General features: G+C 36.9%; 3 protein-coding genes across 3 annotated transcripts; all 3 read right to left on the bottom strand.

The window, feature by feature from the left end:
- Positions 1 to 2,155: 2,155 nt before the first annotated feature.
- LOC124443512 lies at positions 2,156 to 4,651 on the bottom strand. The gene is made up of 2 exons (XM_046993966.1): positions 4,389 to 4,651; positions 2,156 to 4,015 (listed from the first exon to the last, which is right to left on the bottom strand). The coding sequence occupies exon 2, from the start codon at positions 4,013 to 4,015 to the stop codon at positions 2,156 to 2,158; it is 1,860 nt and encodes a 619-aa protein (XP_046849922.1). The 5' UTR covers positions 4,389 to 4,651.
- Positions 4,652 to 5,837: 1,186 nt separating this feature from the next.
- On the bottom strand, positions 5,838 to 8,151 carry LOC124444240 (keratin-associated protein 4-7-like). The gene is made up of 3 exons (XM_046994828.1): positions 7,772 to 8,151; positions 7,052 to 7,547; positions 5,838 to 6,402 (listed from the first exon to the last, which is right to left on the bottom strand). The coding sequence occupies exons 1-3, from the start codon at positions 8,022 to 8,024 to the stop codon at positions 6,171 to 6,173; spliced, it is 981 nt and encodes a 326-aa protein (XP_046850784.1). The 5' UTR covers positions 8,025 to 8,151; the 3' UTR covers positions 5,838 to 6,170.
- A 486-nt stretch (positions 8,152 to 8,637) lies between these two features.
- On the bottom strand, positions 8,638 to 22,090 carry LOC124443511. The gene is made up of 26 exons (XM_046993965.1): positions 21,799 to 22,090; positions 21,603 to 21,690; positions 21,034 to 21,129; positions 20,793 to 20,960; positions 20,475 to 20,592; positions 20,022 to 20,239; positions 19,624 to 19,653; positions 18,784 to 19,124; positions 18,286 to 18,562; positions 17,702 to 18,045; positions 17,228 to 17,384; positions 16,159 to 17,037; positions 15,532 to 15,893; positions 15,204 to 15,363; positions 14,116 to 14,513; positions 13,238 to 14,008; positions 12,940 to 13,081; positions 12,565 to 12,684; positions 12,409 to 12,459; positions 11,657 to 12,006; positions 10,914 to 11,085; positions 10,122 to 10,181; positions 9,897 to 9,968; positions 9,492 to 9,569; positions 9,347 to 9,411; positions 8,638 to 9,167 (listed from the first exon to the last, which is right to left on the bottom strand). Exons 1-26 carry the CDS (start codon positions 21,841 to 21,843, stop codon positions 9,138 to 9,140), a joined length of 5,592 nt encoding a protein of 1,863 aa, XP_046849921.1. The 5' UTR covers positions 21,844 to 22,090; the 3' UTR covers positions 8,638 to 9,137.
- Positions 22,091 to 22,109: the final 19 nt, after the last annotated feature.

Genomic DNA, 22,109 nt, shown 5'->3' with positions numbered 1-22,109 from the left:
TGTCGGATGACCTAAAGGTAGACATAAAGGTAGACATAAAGGAAGACATAAAGGTAGACATAAAGGTAGACATAAAGGTAGACATAAAGGTAGACACAAAGGTAGACATAAAGGTAGACATAAAGGTGGACATAAAGGTAGACATAAAGATAGAGAAAAAAGTACATATAAACGGAGACAGAAAAAAAAACAAAAAATTAGACATTAAGTACACTACGCACGATTTTAAAATCAATATGTTTATTTAAAAATTGCTTAGCACGAGTGGAGTTGGAATGGCACAGTTGTTGACCGCGTTTTCGTTTTCATGTTATTTAACGCGACTTAAATTTCTCGATTCTCTCGCGAATTATGAAAAATGCGCGAAATTAAAGTCGCGTAAGCAAAAAACTCCGTGATATTTTCATCATATTCAATTTCTGTGAATAAACATGTTTCTTTTTGGTTTCTTTATTCTAAATTTCTTATGGGATCGCCAACGACCTCTTGACATGACATGAAAGATAGAACATGATAACATTGGTATAACTGCACAGTATCCTATGGTTGGACGTTGGTATGACTTTCCAAGAAAGTGTAACTGTCCTGTTGAGTCCTGTATTCTAAAGCTGGTGTAGCTGCCTTGTGTTCTAACATTGGTGTAACTGTTCAATGTTCTAACATTGGTGTAAGAGCTCAGTATTATATCGTTGGTATAGCTTCCCTGTATTTTCACGTTGGTATAACTATTCTCATGTTCCAACTTTACCATGACTGTCAAATCTTCTAAAATTGGCACAACTGTCCTTTGTTCTAACATTCATATGACTGTCCAATATTCTAAGATTGGTATAACTGAAAATACTCTAAAGAATCATGGTAAGTCTTTGTTTGGTTAATTTTTTGTAGCTGCATGCTTTTTTAATTTGTGTTGAATATTAGCTACACAGCCCAACATAAGGTTATTAAAAAATAATAAGTAGATTTTTATTGATGAAGGTGTTTTTACTTTAACTTAAGACATTTTCATATACAGTGGTATGTATTTAGGTAAGGCTTCAAATTATATATTTACAGGGTATTAAATTACAAATAAAGATAGAAAGTTTGGATGACAGGATAAGATGAAGGAGATACAAGACATTACACTTAAAATAAATAAGTATACAAATTAATAGATAGGAAAAGAAGAGAAAATTTGTTAAAGTAAGTTAATGCCCTATAAGTGTATAATTATCTGCTTATATTTGAAGCCTCGTGTAAATATGAAAATGTCAAAGACAAAAACATCATCAAAAATCTTCTACTTATTAATTTTTATGTTGTGGCTCTGTTGATAATCTTATGTTAGGCTGTGATATTCATCATGAAAATTTGTTTTCTGCTTGGCAAATCTTTGGCGTGTTTTATCACTTTAATTTTATACATATCATTGATTATTAATTTATACAAGGCAATCACAATGTTAAAGTTCTTTAAACTAGTTAAACCTTGTGAAAATTAATGTTTCATTTAAATTTAACTTTATAAAACTTTCAAAACTGCTCAGTTTGAATTAACTTCATCATGTGACAAAATAAAGCAAGAATACTAATTTGGGCTTAAATAAATTTTCGGTATGCATGTTTTTTTGTTGACCACTGACATATTTTTTATGCATTACCAAATCCATGAATACCTTGCACACTCTATTGCTTAGGTTTGTGAGGTGAGAACTTGTTGACTTAAATAGCTTCCGAAAATGGTCCCAGGCAAGGGAGGATGTGGGTGACTTTGTTGTTCTTTGAACGTGCAAATGTTAAATTCTTTACCAGAGGCATGTTTATAAGTTAACTAAATCATTGTGTATTGATTTATACAATGTTTTGTTGAGTAAAAATACTACAAATTTTCAGCTATCTTTAATTCAATTATAACTATAATGAGAGGAATTGTTACTTCAAAGGAGATACTTCATGTATGCACTATATGACCGTTGCTCTGCAGTTGATCAGACACAATGATAATTTGAGCACAGTTTTAATGTTTGACATACGTAATACTGTTCGGAAAAGTATTCAGTGCTGTTTTTTCCCTTTTTTTCTTGTGGAAATGGTGTAGAAGCTCCGAACGCTAAAGATTCAACTTCAAATCGCATTGTTGTGAAAGAGTGACCAAAATAATATGACTGCATTATTCAATGGTATACTTGTGTCGAGTCTTGATTAGCGAAATGAAAAAACCCATTTGACATTCCTAACATCGTGCCCATGCCGTTAAAATCCTGTCTTGGATCGGAGGTCCTCTCTTCTCGACTCTTTCCACGTGATTCTTGAGAGTAAAATCGAAAATCTTGCGCGTTCATTGGGTAATTCTTTGTGCGAAAATCAACGTTCATATCACGATCATTTGGGCAATTGATTGGATGAATGTGGCCATTAAAGTGCGAATGTATGACTCCTGATTGGTCATTGATTCCTTGAATCTCGTTCAACGCTCGACAATGTTGCTCATTTACACGATAACCTTCAATTGCTGCACGGTAATCCTGATCGTTTAATCGCAAATCCTTTCCATACAGATAATCCCCGTTTTCGTTGAAGTCTCTATCCTGTATTTTCTTGACGTTGTTTTGGCCTAAAACGCGATAATCTTTGCTGACGTCACGGCCCTTTTGATTTTTAACTGCAACATCATCTCCCACCATACGATGATTTTCACAGTCCAAGCGGAAATATTCGTTTACTTCTCTATAAACCTTTGCATTCACGTCATAGTTGAGCGCTTGTGTGCAAACTGTGTTTTCCTGTGGCCATCCACTGTTTTGCTTTAGAGCTGTGTTCGAGCTTTGTAGAAATGAGCTCTCTGCTCCAATCCTCTCAAAACCTCTTGACGTTTGCTCTTGCGCTGCGGATTTTGTTGCTAAATCATCATTTGTTAGTTTCTCACACTTTTTTTCGTTGATAGACGTTGAAAAGTCATGGTAGATTGAGCCATTGTTTCTTGAATTGTTGTAGAATAATTTGATTTTCTCTCCGTCGTCGTTTTCCGGCTGACTTGTTGACAAACCATGTTTTTCAAAACTTTTACAGTAATCCATGCCATTTTCGTGTTTCATATCTGTGTAACTGCCGCTGACTGCATTGTGTCGCGGATTCGGGTTTGTTAAATAAAAACTTGAATGACTGTTTACTGTATTTTCACGGATTTCGACCTGTTTTATGGATGGCGCGTGCAATGCCATTTCTGTTCTTTGAACTCTGTCGTCTTTATGCTCTCGAATGTTGCTCTCGTTTTCACGCATGACACATTCGTTCTCACGTAAACGGTGACAGTTTTCACGTAAGGGGTGCTCGTTTCCAAGCTTAACAAAATCACTCGGACAAGCGTTCTGTTTGAGTTGAGGAAACCTATGGTTTCCAGGATTACCTTTTTCATGTACAGCTTCCTGGTGTTGACTCATCTGGTAATTTTTCTCAGGTGCAACAGGCATTGTGTGCAGCGGTTGTATTGTCCCTTGTCTGCTGCTCTGCTCCATCATTTTGCTATCATATTCGAAATGAGCATCGTGGCAGTCCACAATTTGAGCCGGATGACATGGAGGAAAAATTGATGGATATCCTTGGATCATTGGGGACAGTCTGCGAGACGAATGGTTTTTTGTAAAAGGGGTTAAAGAAAACAACATGGGAGGGGAGGGAATGTCAAATTTTCCCGGCATGCTCATTGGCTGATAAGGCGTTAAACCTTCGATAAATGGATGATCTACAACTCTGGAGTTCATCTTACTCCTTCCCTTCTGTTTACGTTTTGGTTGATACTTGTACTCTGGGTGTTCTTTCTTGTGTTCCAAACGAAGTCGTTTTGCTTCCTCAACGTACGGTTTTTTCTTCTCGGGCGAGAGAAGATTCCATTCCGTTCCTAGTCTCTTACTGATCTCGGAATTCAGCATTCGCGGACACTCTTCGGCGATTCGTCGACGCTCCTTACGAGACCAAACCATATAGGCGTTCATCGGTCGCTTTATGTGGCTTGTCGACTCCAACATCGAGGACATCTATATATACATAAAAATTGCTGTTTGAAGGTGTGTCAGTCAACCCCTAACGATTGGGCATACGGTTTGACGTCAGATAAACAATTTCATTTCGTAAATGGAGAGAAGCTTTTTGTGGATGATTTTCTATGAAAAGTTCATCATTATCCTTCGTGAAATTTGGTATAATGCAGCTCTGAAAAATAGCAAGGTCGTGTTTTTGTGTTTTCCTTATGCAAGTTCTGTTTTCGAGTTTAAGCATATTTCCTGTACGATTTAAATCCACGTTTGAGTTTTAGTTCTACCTTAACGCTACACCGCACGTTGCTAGCAAATGAATTGATCGCAGGATAAAACCGACTGGAAACGTGCTGTGTGCGTGATCGTCACTAACCTTTCAAGTTGCTATTTTTTTTTGCCAACCACCGGGATTCTATTCTTTCCAAATGATTGTTTTGGACGCAGTTTTGTCAACTTATCTGTGTTTTCTTATGTGTTTACGACTCAAACAAACGTTTATGAGAACAATAGATTATAAATGTAATGTCCTCGTGAAAAATTGCACTACCTGTTGCTGCGTTGCGCGCTGGCAAACTTGTGACAGACATAGCGTCTTATTTCTCCCGCTTCAATAGCATACCAGTGCGTCTCCATGGTGATGACCACGTGCGCGTGTAATAGTTGAATGGAGCGATATTGCGACCTGCTATTTATGATGAGGGTGAAGACGAAAAAGATAATTTGTTGCCTTTGTTCAATCATAAACGTGTTTAGCACAATCCGTTTGCATTGTCGTTTCATTTTTTTCTGAGATTATTTCGTGCATGTTGTCGCATTCATGATTTTTATTACATGAATGACACTATTGTTGGCGCTGTGTGTTTGGTGCGAATATATGATCGCTCTACTTCTTAACCCCACACTCGTTTCATGTTAGTCGACACTCTTGAAATTTAAAACAATGTGTTCATGTTGGCTTCCTCTTAAAAAATGAACTGTTTGCGATGGAACTAACCATTAACTATTGTGTGTGCATTTTTTTGGAAGGGGAGTTTGTGATATCTAGGGGCGTTAGAAACTTTTTTGCTTTGTTTGGTAGGATGTTAGAGGATATCTGAGTATTGGTGATCACTTCTCTACATCATATGTATTTTGTTTGGGAGGATGTTAGAGGATGTCAGAGTATTGATGATCACTTCTTTCGTCATTGGTATTCTGTTTGGGAGGATGATAGAGGATGTCAGAGTATTGATGATCACTTCTTTCGTCATTGGTATTCTGTTTGGGAGGATGATAGAGGATGTCAGAGTATTGATGATGACTTCTTTTCGTCATACGTATTCTGTTTGGGAGGATGTTAGAGGATGTCAGAGTATTGATGATCATTTCTTTTCGTCATATGTATTCTGTTTGGGAGGATGTTAGAGGATGTGAGAGTATTGATGATCATTTCTTTTCGTCATATGTATTCTTTTTGGGAGGATATTAGAGGATGTGAGAGTATTGATGATCATTTCTTTTCGTCATATGTATTCTGTTTGGGAGGATGTTAGAGGATGTGAGAGTATTGATGATCATTTCTTTTCGTCATATGTATTCTGTTTGGGAGGATGTTAGAGGATGTCAGAGTATTGATGGCCACTTCTTTTCGTCATATGTATTCTGTTTGGGTGGATGATAGAGGATGTCAGAGTATCGTTGAACACTTCTTTACATCAAAGATCAGTTTTATTATGTTTGGGTGAAAGGAAAAAGGGTTTACGAGACATAAAGATAATAATTGGGGTTTTTAATGCATACAGTTTGAAAGGGAAACTTCCGTGAACAGTGAATGCAACTCGACTACGATTTATTACAGTCTTTATTATAGATTTTTCCTCAGTACAAGGGTATTCTATATAGCTAATTGGTTACTTGTTAATGAACTTAGGTCACAGAGCATTTCCAAGGGGCGTTACCTACTTCACGATTAAGATAACTGGCCAGTAAACAGTTAAATGAAAACAGTACTTGCAGGATAACTTACAGCTAATCTTACTCAAGTAATCTGAGTTAGATGAAACTAATGTCATACCATCGGCTTTTCCACATGAAATTTAAAGCCATTACGATAAAAATCAAATACAATACTTCTTAACGCACTATAAGCATGACAAAATAATCAGTGGTGAAATTTTCAGTCGTCAAGATATAAATTTTGCAAGTTGACGTCATGAAATATTTTCAAGTCTGAAACTTGAGTTATACGACAAGCGGAAATATTTCGCTGATCCCTGCTGCCGCAGTAGTACATCAACGTTCCGCAATCTTCGTTTTTCTTGCACGGCAGACTACTGCAACTGAGACGACATCTTTTCTGACCCATGCCACAGCAATAGAGAAGTTTGCCGGTAGATTTACAGTCATCTCTAAAAAATTATTGAATGAAATGACAATTAATTATAGGAAAATCAAGGATATCTCATGAAAATCGATCACGGAAAATAGTTCTGGCCAGTGGTCCAAGATCGATTATTCAAGAAAACTGGAATGAATGAATGATGATTGGAAATCAGTTAACAGTAAAATTTTTCGCCAGTTTTGCAGACAATAATTTTTCATGGAAATTAAATATTTAACTCACACGGCATGAACACCACTCGAGCAATAAAGTGAAAAACCAGTGACCTAGAACCCAATCTTCTAGATATATGACTCCGCCGAAATTCTACAGTTACAAGGGAGGCAAGTCGCCATCCTAAAACGTGGCAAAACGGACGATATTTACGACTAATATCTGCTTTTCCTGAGTTGATACGTATAGAGTGGCAGAGTTGATAGTCTAGGTTTGATTTTTAAAATGTTTGATAGGATTGGTTTTTTAAACTTTCTCTTAACTATTTTTCATTTTGAGTTTTGCTTTTTGCCACCTTTCAAGATGGCGTCCTTGCCTCGCCTTGACACATAAGTTTGATTGGGGATTGGGTTCTAGATCATTGTGAAAAACTTCTTCCGCATACTAAAATACAAAGGCGGAAAAGTAGACTGAAATTTTCAAAGACAAAGAGGAACACAAACCTATATGTTTCAGAGAAACAAATGGATCCTAGACATGTTCTTCGACATGTACCATCTCCACAGCAGAAGAGCCTTCCCGACCTTCGTCTTCCACATTCGTTTACTTCATCCAAAGAACATTGCTGACCAAGGCAAGATTTCTGGCAAGTTTTGCTTCCAAACACGCCACAGCAATCGAGTCGATTAGAGTTGCAATCATATTGTCTGTCGCATCGGGATCCGAGGCAACTTTTCTTACAAACGCCATCGCAGCAGCTCATTTTCCTCCTTCCCCATCCCCCACAGTCCTCATTCTGTACACATGGTTTGTCGAGACAAGAGAGCTCGCATCGTCCACTACAGCAGGACATCCGCTGACCAAAGTGTCTGCGACACGTTCGATATGACGGTCGATACTTGTTACAACTGTAACCAAGACAAGAATCTTTTCGGCATACCTTACTGCAACATTTCAACGACTTGCCCTTGCAGTTCTGGTTTGATTGGCAAGGATGTCCTTGAAGGATGCAAAGTTGTAGCTAAGAAAGGTTATTTATGCCCATGGGGAGTTATATTTCAAGATTGAGATGAATACATCAATATCTAACTTTTGCAGCTCTTACAAATAACACGAAATTGTGAATTGGGAATTAGCGACACATGCTATTTTTGTCAAGTGCCCGATTTGTGAGACATTATTCATAATCTGTAGGCATAAATTACATCAAAAAATGTTCTAACCTTCACAGCTTGCTCTGCAAATGCCGTTACAACATTTGTGGCCATCTTTACGGGAACTACACTGAATGTCCCAACGGCAGCGTTTCCCGATGCAAGTGGCATTACAAACGCCATTACAGCATATTTTATGTTGTCTTTGACAGTTTGGGTCGTTGTAAGCGTTTTTACACATGCGTGCCTCTAGCGAAGGCTTTAAACACCATACAGTAAAGAACGCCATAAGCACGATTTCTGTTAACGAGAATTTTGACATGTCCCAACCAATTGACAGCCAAACAATTTGAGTAATTCTTAAGAAGTGAAGACTAACAGTGTCTTGTTCAACGAGCAGATTTTCATCGATAGTCTTTAATCCCTTACAATGAAACAAGAGACCACTTGTTTTCTAGTAATCTGAGAAGGATGGTGTTTATTTTCGTCTTCAAAAGTCACGGCTTAAGAATGTGTTATACAAACAATAGAACTTAACACATACATTGCTGTTTCCGAGTGTTTATGATTTCTGGTTTTATATGGTTATACAACAGCTAAGTTTTGGCCGTAAGTTTTATTCTGACAGCCAATAGCTACATATGCTGATCTTTAGAAAGCTTCATCATTTCTCTTTCTGCATCCTGTCATCAAATTTTGAATCATCGCGTTGTTTATGGGTCGTTTTGCAAACGAATTTTTTTGGTAGTTCAGCATTCCCTTGCATTGAGGGTACGATGTTAATGTTTGTTGAATAGTTGCATAAAATAAAACGATGCTCTTCTTGGGATGGTCTTCAAGTCGTGTGGTTTTGTGGGAAATTTTAAACGGAAATAAAGGCATGTTTGGCCCTCATCATTCAGCAGCAATATACTTATACAACAATGAGCACAAAATATTGTTGATTGATTATTCATCTTATTTATTTATAGTATTGAACAAAGTTTTAAAATTATCTAAACATCTAATTTTGCTAGAAGTTCTACGAAAGAAACTGTTGCGCTCACTGTAGGAATAAAATACGCTTCATAAACTTCTGAGAAAATACTCTATAAGTATGTATGATATATATCACTGAGGTTTAGTTGCGTAAAGTAATTTGGTATTTGCTGTTGTGGTATACTTTATATTGATGCTATAGACAAATGTACAAAATGCCACGATGGTCGCTCTGTTTTATGACCATGCAGTTCTTTTACGATAGATCATGATCATTGCACGAATTGAAAGATTTTTTATGAAAGACTTCTTTGTAAGAAAAATAACAATGGTGGACCTTTGGTGGACGCGATGTTTTCCATCGAAGTCAGTTTTGACAAAATGCTTTTCGTAATCATCATCAAACTCTCCTCACATTTTTTTCGACCATTTTTCTTCTTTTTTCAAAATGGAGTTTTCATCGTCCTTTTTCATCATGAACTTTCCTCTATATATATACAAAACACCAAAACATTTATTTACACGAATGACTGAATGTCTCGAGAAAGAAGTAAAAGCATTCTTTACCATTCTGTCCCCCCCCGTCCTCAGTCATTCCTTATTTTCTAAAGACAGTCCATATTAGCTAGTAGGATATGATTGGGGAAGAACATGTTCATCACAAACCTTACTTATACGTCGAATTGGAGTCAACTTTTTTTCAAATTTCCCATCACGCTTTAAGACATCGTCTAAAAATATTCAATGACGAAGCTTAAACTTCTACGGTTTCATAGTCTCTCAAACTGATGGTTTGAGTTCTGTAACCTACTTGTAAAACTGTCATCGTCTAGACCGTATGACAATACCGTATAAGGACCTGTTCCCCGAACTCGTCCATCATCGTAGGCTAAAAATAAAAACAACTAAATTTTAAAGCGTATCTCAAGGAAAGAAGTTATGGGTTTTTGTCCTGTTTGTTTCTTATTTGAAAAGACAACAAAAAATATGGCGAGGATTTGGTGTCTGGTTTTAACTCGGATGTTGACCGATGTGTTCAAAAAAAGAAATTTTGGGAAATTACGTTTGAGAACGACGTTTGGAAGTCTGGAACCGAAAAGTAACCGAAAAAAACGTTTTTCAAATTAGCCAAGATTTTATGAGAGTAATAATCTTTTTGTAGAGACGCATGGCATTGTGGGATATAGTTAAAAGCGCTTCACAAATCAACACGTACCTGGTGACTTATCTACAACTATGGTCACCTTGCCGTCACTGTATGGAGAATTTTTGGCATAATACTTTACTTCTAGATCAAAATAATCAAGAATTACATCAATATGTTGACTACGCTGTCAGAAACGTCGTCTTTCACGTTGTCATCAGTAAAAACACGCGTTTGTAGCGTGAAAATTAATCTAAAGGCTTATGCAGTTTTCGATGGAATACATTTGCTTCTTACCCATGTTTTCAGGATAAACTCTTTGATATGGAACCTTGGACTCACTTTCCTCAGAAGCATCTACATCACAAAATGAGTGTCAAATTTTAGGGTAAAAACTTTCGTATTCAAATTACCTTGAACAACAGGAACAAGGTCGTGGATACCTTCCCCTCCCTCCCCTCCCCTCCCCCCTCCAACGTTTCATTGCAGTTATCCTTTACACAACATGCTCAAAAAAAAGTAGAATATCTGATCTGGGTTAGTAATATTAATAATAATAAATAGTAATCTTTGTTGAAGAAAACTTTTTTTCATGGAACGTATGATTTTCAAAAAGGACCTCCTATAAAAATTCTAAACCTAAGAGTACCTAAAATTAAAAAGTTAATACAACCCAAGTTAAAAATTTATGAACACTTAAAACTATTCACATCTTTTGAAGTTCAACTATTGTGACTGAGTGAGTCGTAATCTTTTATAGCTTGATACTGTGTGACACAGTCTGTGTCCTTTGTTCCCCCCAGTTCCTTTTAACCTTCGGTGAATATAAGAGATTGCTTATTTCGTGTGTTAGAAGGTGAATGCTTTTCAATTCCTGTCATATTTAAAGAGAAAAAGTTGTCATGTCGCAGACCATAAAGCAATCAACATCATTGCGGCTTTTGGTATATTAAGTTTCGCCGGAACACATGCTATCTAGATGAAGTGGATAAACAATACAATAACCCAACCCTTCATAGACAGACTAGTCAACAGATTAAAATATGGAATCCAGTCCTATTTTTATCAGAAAACGATGTTTGCACCAACCTTTAATTGAATTCATGTTCATGTTTTTGATGTCCATGCCACTTACAGGGTTTACATTATCCCAGAACTGTCCAATCACATTCCCCCTTGGTGAATATCTTGCTACTGCTATTGACCAATCTTTGTTTTTTGCAGTTGCCACACCCACGTATCGTGTGTTTTTCCAGACGACCTGGGTACGAGAAAGAGAATTTCACACGCATTTCCGGGAAAGATGAATGGTATGATTTAGTATTCATGTAACATTTTATGATATAGTGTCTAGAAGTTATCGATTTGTGTGCTTGAGAACGTGAAACTGTTTTGTTTTCTTAAGTATTTGCGCTTTTTCTCGATACCGTTACTAATCACCGGCAGACCCGTCAAACTTAAGAAAAAACGAAACGGTTCCATGGAAATAAAGCCTGAAGTGTTTTTTTAGCTAAGTCACCAATTTGGTCGTAAAAATGCCGCGGCATTTTTGTAAATGTTATATAGATAGAATCATACAGACACAGACGTCTTTTGTATTTACGATACATTCGCAAACGTTAACAAATGTGCACGGCCACCGATAAGCCAGGCTCTTGGGAACAAAGATTGCCGTCCGTAAGAAGTACTTGTGAGAATGACATTAACATTTGAGAAATCAAACATGTTTTCTGTGTTTGCACTGACTTATAAAAACCGAGGAGACATTTTGGATGTCTCTGAAAGATCTCCGAGGTATTTGTTTGTTAATATCTATGGTTTCCAATGCTCACCTGGGTGAAATGCAATACATGTGTACCGGGTTTCCTGTGTCCTTGTCTGAAGTCGAAATCGGGCTCCTCGTCGTACCAGTCTTTTACGATCTCACGGCATTGTACGCATCCGGGCTCTTTTTTTCCGTAGCATTTCTCTGAAGGTGGAGTAAAGTGAACTAAGTTTTCCCCTTGATCTATTGGCTTTTCTTCATCATGTTGCAATGTGTCTCCCTTTGTAGCAAGATAATTTGCCCATTTCTGAGCAGCGTTTTTTAATTTTCTTGACCATTGTAAAGGCGGGACTCCGTGTTTTGTACGATAAGCGTTATGTGCCTCAAGACAGTCCTTCTCAAATTCATCCATACCATCTTGATAAAAAAATTAAGTGCTTATATGTTTGCAATATTAGATAGAACATAGTCTAAAAAACATCATCTTGTAAACTCAAGATTCCAGTAAGAAGAGACAAGATTACTTTTAAAACTCGTCTCTTGCCAACTCGAATGTTATGTTTTTTGGAGTGTGTTTTATCTTGCTGTGATTCGAATCAAGTTTGCTTGAAGTTGCAAGGAAAGGTTTGCTCGAAATAGCAAGGAAAGTTTTGCTTGAAGTTGCAAGGAAAGGTTTGCTCGAAATAGCAAGGACAGGTTTGCTTGAAGTTGCAAGGAAAGGTTTGCTCGAAATAGCAAGGAAAGGTTTGCTTGAAGTTGCAATTTCATAGAAAGATTCATCAAGTATCAAGAAAAAAGGTATAAAGTGCAAACGCTTACCTTTCTCAGAAAAATCGTTGTATTTCATTTGTCTGTCATGTTCTGAAGGACCTAAAATCCATCAACGATAAGATATTGAAAATTTAGTCACTTGGATTTACGTCACTAACAAGCAAACTATAAAGTAGTTGATTACGATAAATACGTAGAACTTACACAATGCGCAAGTCACTGGGCATATCAATTTCATACTTTCTTTGAAATTATCACAGAATCCTTTTTTTTTCCAATGATTACATTTGACTTTCTTCCTCGTGTCCTCTTCGCAATCCACGACTGTAGAAACAAGCGTTTCATATTGTCGAAATAATTTTAAATGATATAAGAACTGTACTTCATATTATTGTTTTTATCTTATTAAATATATCGGTTCATGTCTCATTCAATGGTTAATTTTCGTTCATTATTCCAATGGTAATAAAGAGGGAAGAGTCAAATGAAAAATGTATCCAATGACAGCTTGAGCTGTGGTCGTTAAACAGAGTTTCATCCTTGTATTAATTATTCTCATTGTTTGCATAAATTACCTACCTTGTGGCTTTACGTTATCAATAAACTCTCGCGTTTCCTCGCTTTCTCCTCCCTTAGGTGCGTATCTTACGACAATGATGAGTCCGTAGTCGTTGCCAAGTGCCGTTCCTACTCCTATTTCGCGTGTTTTTTTCCATACTATCTGTGGGAATTCGAGTTGGAAAATGAAAAAATAACTTTTACAGAAGCTTTAAGCAGGGTTGACATAGATAAAATTCGCTTAAAAGCACATTGCTAAGAATCTATCAAAATATAATGAATTTTACATTACTTTACAAATGTTATATTGCTGCATTACCTGGACAAAATGCTCAGTTGATCCATGTTTTGATGCTCCCAATGTAAAATCATAATTGTCCACCTCCTTGTACCATTTCTTGATTATTTCACTGCACATGAAACAGTTTTTTTCATCTGCTTGTGAACATTTCGGCTTGGCCGGAATAAGCCAGGCAATGCTTTCACCTTCATGTTTTTTGCCATATATCTTGGCGTCATGCTCCATTTTATTTGTGGACGCCAGATATTCGGCCCAGTTCCTTGCATCCTTGGCCAGTTCACGTGACCATTTCAATGGTGGAGCCCCATGTTTTGCACGCAGCTCGTTGTGTGTCGAAAGGCAATCATTTGCAAAGTAATCTAGATTCGCAAAATTGTTTTGAAAAGTTGCAAAATCTTCGCGCATCCGAAAATCCCTTTCACCAAAAAATTTATCGTTATCTCTGACATCATTAACTGTTGAAGAATTGCTGACGGAAGTCGTTGTTGGTGTTGAATGAGAAATATCATAAGGACGAATGATGGAAGCTGTAATGGTCGGTAAATTGATGGTTTCTTGTTGGGCAACATCTTTAGCGTTGCCTTCAATGTCATTGTTGGCTTTGAAAAAATCACCTGTGAATGTTATGGTTGAAGCATTTGCAGAAGTACTTTTTGGCTCGACATTGTCCAAAAATGCCTGCGTGTTTCCTCTGTTTCCTGGTGTCGTATAGCGAGCGACGAACAAAACCTTTTTTGTCGGGGTGACAGCTGAAGCTAATCCCAAATTTGTTGTTGCTTTCCATACGATCTAAATGAGATAAGCTTGTGTAATTTTCCATTGCATACTCTATTTTTGATTTGTCAGGCTGCGACTATATCTTCAAATGCTTTTGTAGTTGCTGCATTTCAACATACCTGAGTGAAATGAAGAACAGGCAGTCCTTGTGCTTTTGCTCTCCCTTTTGAATAGTCGTAATTGCCTTCCTCGTTGTACCAGGAAAGTACGATCCTTTTGCATGGTATGCAGTCGCCAGAAAGTTCCGTCTCACAGACTTTTCTTTCACTCGTGAGCCAAGCTATGTTTTCACCTTCCGTGTACTTTTTCATACCAACTCTGTCGTGCTCAAGAACGTCTCGTTTTGCCAGATTGTCTGCCCATTCTTGGGCATGGCGCTCTAACTCGATACTCCATGTAAGCAAAGGTGCACCATGCTGAGCTCGCAATGTATTATGGGTTGCAAGGCAATCTCGGTTGAAGTTATATGGCGTGCGAGTTTTTTGAATAAACGTCATGAATGCTTGCGCTCCTCTTTCTGGTTTTATTGACGAAAAAATAGTACAAAACAATTTAAGTATGTGTAGTCGACTTAAAAGTCATCTTGCAAGTAAATAATTGCAGTAAACTTCAGACACAGATATTACAAAAGTTAGATCGCGTCTTATTGAGGTGGAAATACCTGAATTTTGATTGAACACTATAAAAGCAAAATTTTCAATCTTAAAGCTGGTGATAAGGTTTTTGCCAAACTACAAAATGACTTGCTATCGAATGGCTACTTTCATCTAGAAGTAGATTGTAGAGTCTTTAAAATCCACTTCATCCACTTAATCCTCAATCTTAAAGCTGATGACAAGGTTTACAAAACTACAAAATTACGGGCTGTCGAATGGCTACTTTTATGGAGAAGTAGATTCTAGAATCTATAAAATCAACTCCATCCAACTAATCCTCAATCTTAAAGCTGATGATAAGGTTTACAGCACTACAAAATGACGGGCTGTCTAATGGCTACTTTTATCGAGCATTCGATTCTAGAACCGTTAAAATCCATTCCATCCAACTACTCCTTCCTTAAGCAAGCGTTCCTGATAGTGAGTGCAAACAAAACATCATGCACGCAAAGAAACTAACATACCCAGCAAGCCAGAGATCATGTCAATGAATGTGGATGGTGTTTTGTGAGTTATTCTTCGGGAAAGAAATCAAGTAATTCAACCCATACCTGGCTTTACATTCTTCAAATAGTCATCGGTATATCCATAATTTCCTCTTGGTGAATATTTTACAACCGTGTAAATATCAAAGGATGTCTTTAAATTCAAACCGTAGACCTTACGTACTCCTACGCCGACACCCATTTTACTTGTCTCCATCCATTCAAGCTGCAAATGTCACAACAGTAAAGACAAATTTAAATTCTTTATCTTAAGTGATTCCATAACTTTCCGCAATGGTGACTTTACACGAGAAACAGAGCTATAGTCTTATTTCCGTTAGCTTTACATTGTATATGTCATCATTTTGTTTTTATTGTTATGTTTTTTTCTTACCTGGGTGAAGTGAAGATATGTTCTGCCATTGGTGCTTGTCGCTCGCTGATAATCGTAGTTTTGGTTTTCTGAATACCACAAATCTACCGTTTCGCTACAATGGTAGCAATTTGGAGAGCGAACTCCTTGGCATAATGGTTTATATATTTCACTTTTATTAAAGCCGATATTTTCTCCGTCGTTAAATTTATTTATTCCTTTCATATCGTGGGAGAGGATGCCTGTTGTAGCCATCTGATCCGCCCATGCCTGAGCTCTAATCTGTAGATCCACATTCCACGTTAATGGAGGTGCTCCGTGCCTTTGTCTGTAGTTGTTGTGAGCATCAATACAGCCCTGGACAAATGCATCAGGCTTCCCACCTAAAGTAGATGACGATTTTGGATGTTTGTTAAATGCTTATTTTATTTACAACAAATTCACTTCCAAAAGAACTCAGTCAGGCACAACTGAGTATATGAATCAACATTCTATTTATGGTCCTGGTCGGCGTTTGTATTTCATCAACGATTCTATCAAAGGCAAACTCTTTAAGGCTATTAACCCTTTTGGGATATTTTTCTCATAAACGCTGACGAAAGCTGTAAATGTTTAAATATTAAAGCGTGAGGTGGACATAAAGATTACCTATGATTTGTGGTTGAACTCCTATCAAAGCATCACCGAGTAGAGGAGTATATGCTGCTCCATTTGGTGGAAAGTATGCGTTTGAAACGAGACTAGGTAATGTTTGGTAAAGTGGGGCTGTTGTAGGCAAATCGATATTTGGAGTTGTAGGTGATGCATCAGTTATAGTCGGAGTTGCAGGTGATGCATCGGTTATCGTAGGAATTGGAGATGATGCATCGTTTGTTGTAGGAGTTGGAGGTGAAGCATCGTTTGTTGTAGGTGATGCATTGGTTGTTGCAGGAGTTAGAGATGATGCACTGGTTGTTGTAGAAGTTGCAGGTGATGCATCGTTTGTTGTAGAAGTTGCAGGTGATGCATCGGTTGTTGTAGAAGTTGGAGGTGATGCATTGGTTGTTGTAGAAGTTGGAGGTGATGCATTGGTTGTTGTAGGAGTTGCAGGTGATGCATCGGTTGTTGTAGAAGTTGGAGGTGATGCATTGGTTGTTGTAGAAGTTGGAGGTGATGTATTGGTTGTTGTAGGAGTTGCAGGTGATGCATTGTTTGTTGTAGGAGTTGGAGGTGATGAATTGGTTGTTGTAGAAGTTAGAGGTGATGCATCGGTTGTTGTAGAAGTTGGAGGTGATGCTTCGGTTGTTGTAGAAGTTGGAGGTGATGCATCGGTTGTTGTAGAAGTTGGAGGTGATGTATTGGTTGTTGTAGGAGTTAGAGGTGATGAAGGAACTGTAAGTGTAACTGGGGGAGCTGAAGTTGTTGCTGGGAAAGCTGATGCAAGAGCACCAGACAAATACGTCCCTGGACGTTTAACAGGTGGTAGGCTTATAATGTTTGGCTTTACTGCTTCACCACCAATGACACCAAAACTAGTTAAAGATGTGCCTAACAAATGAAAAAACCATGCTTTACATTTGTTATGATATGTTTGATCAACTAAAAACTTCGTGAAAGACTCCCTTTTTAAAAATAATATGATTGGAGAACCATCTTTAGAAACTATCTCAAATTGTCCAGTTACTCAATCGTTTATTTAGGTGATATGACTTGTAATACAATATAGGATTATTTATACCCTCTGGTCTCACGTTGTCCTCGTACTCCTCTTCATCTTCATAGCTATTTGACGATTCTACGTTTCCACGCGGATTGTAGCGTGCCACGAAAATCAAGCCTCGCGTTGGACTTTCAGCTGTAGCCACACCCAATTCTTTCGTTTTCCTCCATATCATCTGGAATAATTGATTGAAGAGTTCATAGCATTTAAATATTTTGTTCAACATTTCGACATGCAATGATGAAACGACGCAGAGAGAAGATCAAAGGCTCTTGTTACATTCAAAAAAATCAACTATATCTTTTCAAAACAAAATCGATTTATTCAAAATCCGATATCATAAAAGATTTTATTACTTGAGATGCTATGGAAACATTGAGCCAAGCAAATGGCAATGGTTTGCTATTGGAGTATCATGTAAACGTTGAAGAGTCATATTTTCCTCTTAAATATTCCTGTTGGCATGCTCTTTAAAGCACGTGATCTCATTACCTGCACAAAATGTCGTACAGGTTTTTGGTTTGAAGACATTCCGTTTTCGAAATCGTAGTTCTTCATTTCATCGTACCAATGTTTTACAATACTTGCACAGTTGTAGCAATCCGTTTGACCTTCATATGCACATTTTGCTTTAGTGGGTAAAATCCATCCAAGATTTTCCCCCTCTTCGTTTAGTGTTTCTGCCTCAGGATCCGATTTCACTGTACCCATCGCTGCCAGTTTGTTTGCCCATTCTTGTGCATGCTTTTGTAATACTGAACTCCACACCAAAGGAGGGGATCCGTGTTTGATTCGCCTCATATTGTGCTCTCGTAAACAATCGTTTTCAAAGAAACCTTGGGTGAGAAAACAAAAGATTATGACAGATTTTTCCCCTTCAACGGCCACGTATGCAATTATGTTATTGGATTGTGTTTCTAAGGGACTGAAAAAATCATAATGATAAAAATTTTGGAACTTCAAACACTGCAAAACATGTAGATAAGTTTAATTCATTTGAAGCTCATGCACATTTTGACTTTCTTCTTTTTCATACGTTTGTTTACGTAGAGTTTAGACTGAAATAATCATCATACCAGGCTCTTCTGTTGTGTCAGCTTCTGATTGCTTCGAATCATATTCGTTAGCATGTTTTGTGAAATCTGTCATACTGTCAGATGGCCTTGTTGTGTATGATTGCATTTCAAACTGCGTCGGATTTACATAAACATTTTCGTCTGTATTTTCAACACCGATTGACTGTAAATCTTCTTCCGGATTTATTTTCGGTCGATATCGTGCAACAACTATCCTTCCGTATTTATTGCTTACTGCACTTCCGAATCCAACATCTTTAGTCCACCATGCAATTATCTAAATCAATCAACACAATCAATTCAAACTATCACGGCATGTATGAGAATTATTGAAGTGTTTGGGTTTCTGTAGAATGCGTTCATCCACAAATTTTTTTCAGTTGAAATATTCTATCAAAACAATATCAAAAAACTTACAACTTTAACTGAAGGTAATACAGGGAAGTATATTATACGCTGACATTCACAACAAATCTCATTAAAGTCATTGCTTATTACCTTGGAGAACGAGTCCTCAATGCCATTTGTTCTTTTGCTGTTTAATGTCCATTGATTCTTGTACCAAGTATCGATAGCTTGACGACAAGAATAACACTTTTCATTCTCTTCCATTTCGCATTTATCGAGTGCAGGTTTCGACCAGCTTATCAACTCTCCCTCGTTCATGTTCTCTGCGGCAGGATCTTTAATCAAGTAATTAGTATCAGCAAGATATTGGGCCCATTGCTGAGCTTCTTGTGCCAAGTCGTTTCTCCACTTTATGGGCTCAACATTTCCCTGTGCGCGTTGCTCGTTGAGATAGTTAAAACATGTTTGATAGAAAGGATCAGGAGGGGTATCTGTAGAGACAATAAAAAAGAGGACCTTCTGAATGGATATTTTAAGTTAGAAACAGCAACTCTGAGATGGTTAAAACATGTTTGATAGAAAAAGGTCAGCAGGTGTATCTAGAGAGACAGTAAGAAAGAGGACCTTCTGCATGGATATTTTTAGTTAGAAACAGCAACGTCGAGATAGTTAAAACATGTTTGATAGAAAGGGTCAGCAAGTGTATCTATAGAGGCAGTAAAAAAGAGGATCTTCTGCATGGATATTTAGAAACAGCAACGTTGATTGCGCTGGTTGCTTCTTCAAAATGTTTGTGAAAACATTTATCAATTGTTATACCATAACAGTTAATTTGAAGGTTTATGGATCTATTGTCAACCATTTGAACAAAAATCTAAAGAGCTCATTTTACTGGTGCTGTCCATACTTTGGACAGTCAATCACCATATAATATAAGCCATATTGATATTCGTGAGTGTATTCGTCTTTTCTTTTAAAATGTATCTTTACCTCCTTCATCTTGGTCATTAGAGGATATATCTATAAAAACAAATTCATTTAGTTAATTACTGCCGAGTTTCCCAATTTTTCTGTTTAGTCAGGGTATTTAAAGTGTCTATAAATTTATGTAAAGTTTTCATATGTGTTAACTGTGTGTAAACTTTACAAGTGTAAACTTTATGTAAACTGTACATATGTAACTGTACATGTAAACTTTACATTTGTAAACTGTATGTAACCTGTAAAGTGCACTTTTACCTTAGAAAATGTTACAGGTGTCTTTTTGTACCTTTAGTAAACTGTGACTGTGAAGATCAAGCTTATGTTAAATAGTGGTGCATGCAGATATGTACTGTATTAAAGTTTGTGTGTTATTATGGATAATGGTTTGTTAAATCGAATCTTACCATCGCATTTATATAAATATGTCGCTTGACGAATCACTTCTTCTGCCAATAGACTAGTTTCCTGCGGTCTAAAGTATCGCTTGTAGGCGTCTGGTAGATTATGAACGCCAACAGCTTGTCCTATGCCTTTGAGCAGTGCTCCTCGAGAGCAAATGCGACCTTGGCTTCCAATGGAAATGACTTGCTTGGCATTTGGTTTTTGCTTTCCTACGTGACATCTTAAAAAGGATCAGATCAGTTGACGATGCTATACACAACCATGAATTGTGGCAACTTGATGTTAAAATAGTTTTTCAAAGCAAATATTTCGTGTTAAATGCTTTTTTGCTATAAATATCTTTGAAAGAAAGTTTATTTTCAACTTATTACACGTTCTTTATACAATATCAGCATGTTATCTCACGTTGCTTACAATCAAAGACGCGTTAAACGTAACGAACAACCAACACAAACCTTCCATTGTATGCAAACTCAATGTATCGTGGTTCCATTCTTCTTGGAAAGAATTTTATACACGAGTTGCCCTCCCATTCTCGGAAAACAGATTTTACTTCCTGCCGACTTTCACTGTCTGTAAAAATTATTTATTGTGTGCGTATTATCTAGTGCAATGTAAAAGAAGATGAGCACATGCTATAAACCAAGAGATCGGTGCATATGGTTGATGCGCATCATTTGATAGCAATGAGGTGTGTTTGAATTGTACTGTTTTGTGGTGTTTGGTGCCGTGAAAATGAATTCTTTATATAACATCTTTAATTCCTCACTCACCAACGCTTGGGCTAAAAGCGAAGTACACATTTCTATCTGGCCATAGCATTGTGTTTCTAATAATGATATCTTTTTTGTTTGTCCAATGATTCGTTTCTGTTTTCTTCTGGTTTTTTTCTGCCTGGTTTTCATAATCAGCCTTTCCATGTTGTATATTTTTTGCTAAACCTGAATAAATCAAAGTGAAACAAACTTTTCAATGTTGTGAAAGATATCATCACCGTTTTTAAATGTTCACTACCGTAGCTACGTGTGATGCTTGGTCTTCTTAGGACATTACTCCGCCAATTGTAAGCCCATGGCCAGCGAACTTGTCGCCAATAATCTGCCTTAACAACTGAAAAACAACCACAAACATTTTTATTTTTTAACTTGAATCAAATCTTTCTGGTTTAGGGTTTTTTGGTAGTCGAGTGAAAAATCAATTAATTAGTATTCTTGAGTTGGCATTCTTGAAATGACAGTAATGTCGCGTTATGTCAACATTGATAAATTGGTAAATTCTAATATGATAATTGTATTGGTTAATTTTATGGTAATTGTATTGGTTAATTTTATGGTAATTGTATTGGTTGATTACATGGTAAATCTATTGGTTGATTCTATGGTAATTCTATTGGTTTATTCCATGATAAATCTATTGGTTTATTCCATGGTAATTCTATTGGTTAATTCTATGGTAATTTCCTCCTTGATTAATTCATTCAGGTTTCAGTGTCTGTATCATTTGAAACAAAAGTAAGGGAACGCTTCATAATATACATCGCAAAGGTTTTTCAAACCCTCCTAGTTTTTTCATAAAATTACTACCTTTGCATAGAATAAAATTTGCTGTCATAAGAGCGAAGAAACCAAACGATTGAATTCTGACAACTTGCATTTTTTTGGAGAAGAAGAACTATATAAAGAAACTAATAATAATTTTTGTTGAAAGTTGCTGTAGCAAAGAGTTCACCTGCTTTTCCTTCAATAAAGACGTAAGAAATAGGTATGTAATCATACTTACACGATTCCGCCTTTCAAGAAGGAATTTTGCTGCGGAATTTGGCATTCATTTTTTCATATTAATGCATCCGTTTTTGGTAATTATCAAGACACTAATGAAGTAATTATTGATAACTTTTCAGAATATTATTAATGATCGATTCTTTAAAACATCGTGAAACGGTTTGTCTTATTTCATTCATCTCATCGTCCATTGACCCATCATAAAACACATTTGAAGTTCCTGCTCCCTCTGTAAAAGTTCATAAAGTGTCTTGCGATAAACGTAAGATATTTACTAAAGATTTTCTTCGTTGTATATATAAAAAATTG

Source organism: Xenia sp. Carnegie-2017, unplaced genomic scaffold (assembly GCF_021976095.1).
Source record: "Xenia sp. Carnegie-2017 unplaced genomic scaffold, XeniaSp_v1 HiC_scaffold_21, whole genome shotgun sequence".
Lineage (NCBI taxonomy): Eukaryota > Metazoa > Cnidaria > Anthozoa > Malacalcyonacea > Xeniidae > Xenia > Xenia sp. Carnegie-2017.
The sequence above is the reverse complement of the archived record's forward strand: the minus strand, read 5'-3'. Positions and strand labels throughout refer to the sequence as shown.

Coding starts and splice junctions, on each gene's coding strand:
- LOC124443512 (XM_046993966.1), bottom strand. CDS start 4,015: ATGTCCTCGATGTTGGAGTCGACAAGCCACATAAAGCGACCGATGAAC.
- LOC124444240 (XM_046994828.1), bottom strand. CDS start 8,024: ATGTCAAAATTCTCGTTAACAGAAATCGTGCTTATGGCGTTCTTTACT. Junction 7,548..7,771: donor TTGCAGAGCAAGCTGTGAAG/GTTAGAACATTT, acceptor GCATCCTTCAAG/GACATCCTTGCCAATCAAAC. Junction 6,403..7,051: donor TGTTTCTCTGAAACATATAG/GTTTGTGTTCCT, acceptor ATAATTTTTTAG/AGATGACTGTAAATCTACCG.
- LOC124443511 (XM_046993965.1), bottom strand. CDS start 21,843: ATGCCAAATTCCGCAGCAAAATTCCTTCTTGAAAGGCGGAATCGT. Junction 20,961..21,033: donor AAGCATCACACGTAGCTACG/GTAGTGAACATT, acceptor TGATTTATTCAG/GTTTAGCAAAAAATATACAA. Junction 9,969..10,121: donor AGTTTATCCTGAAAACATGG/GTAAGAAGCAAA, acceptor ATTTTGATCTAG/AAGTAAAGTATTATGCCAAA.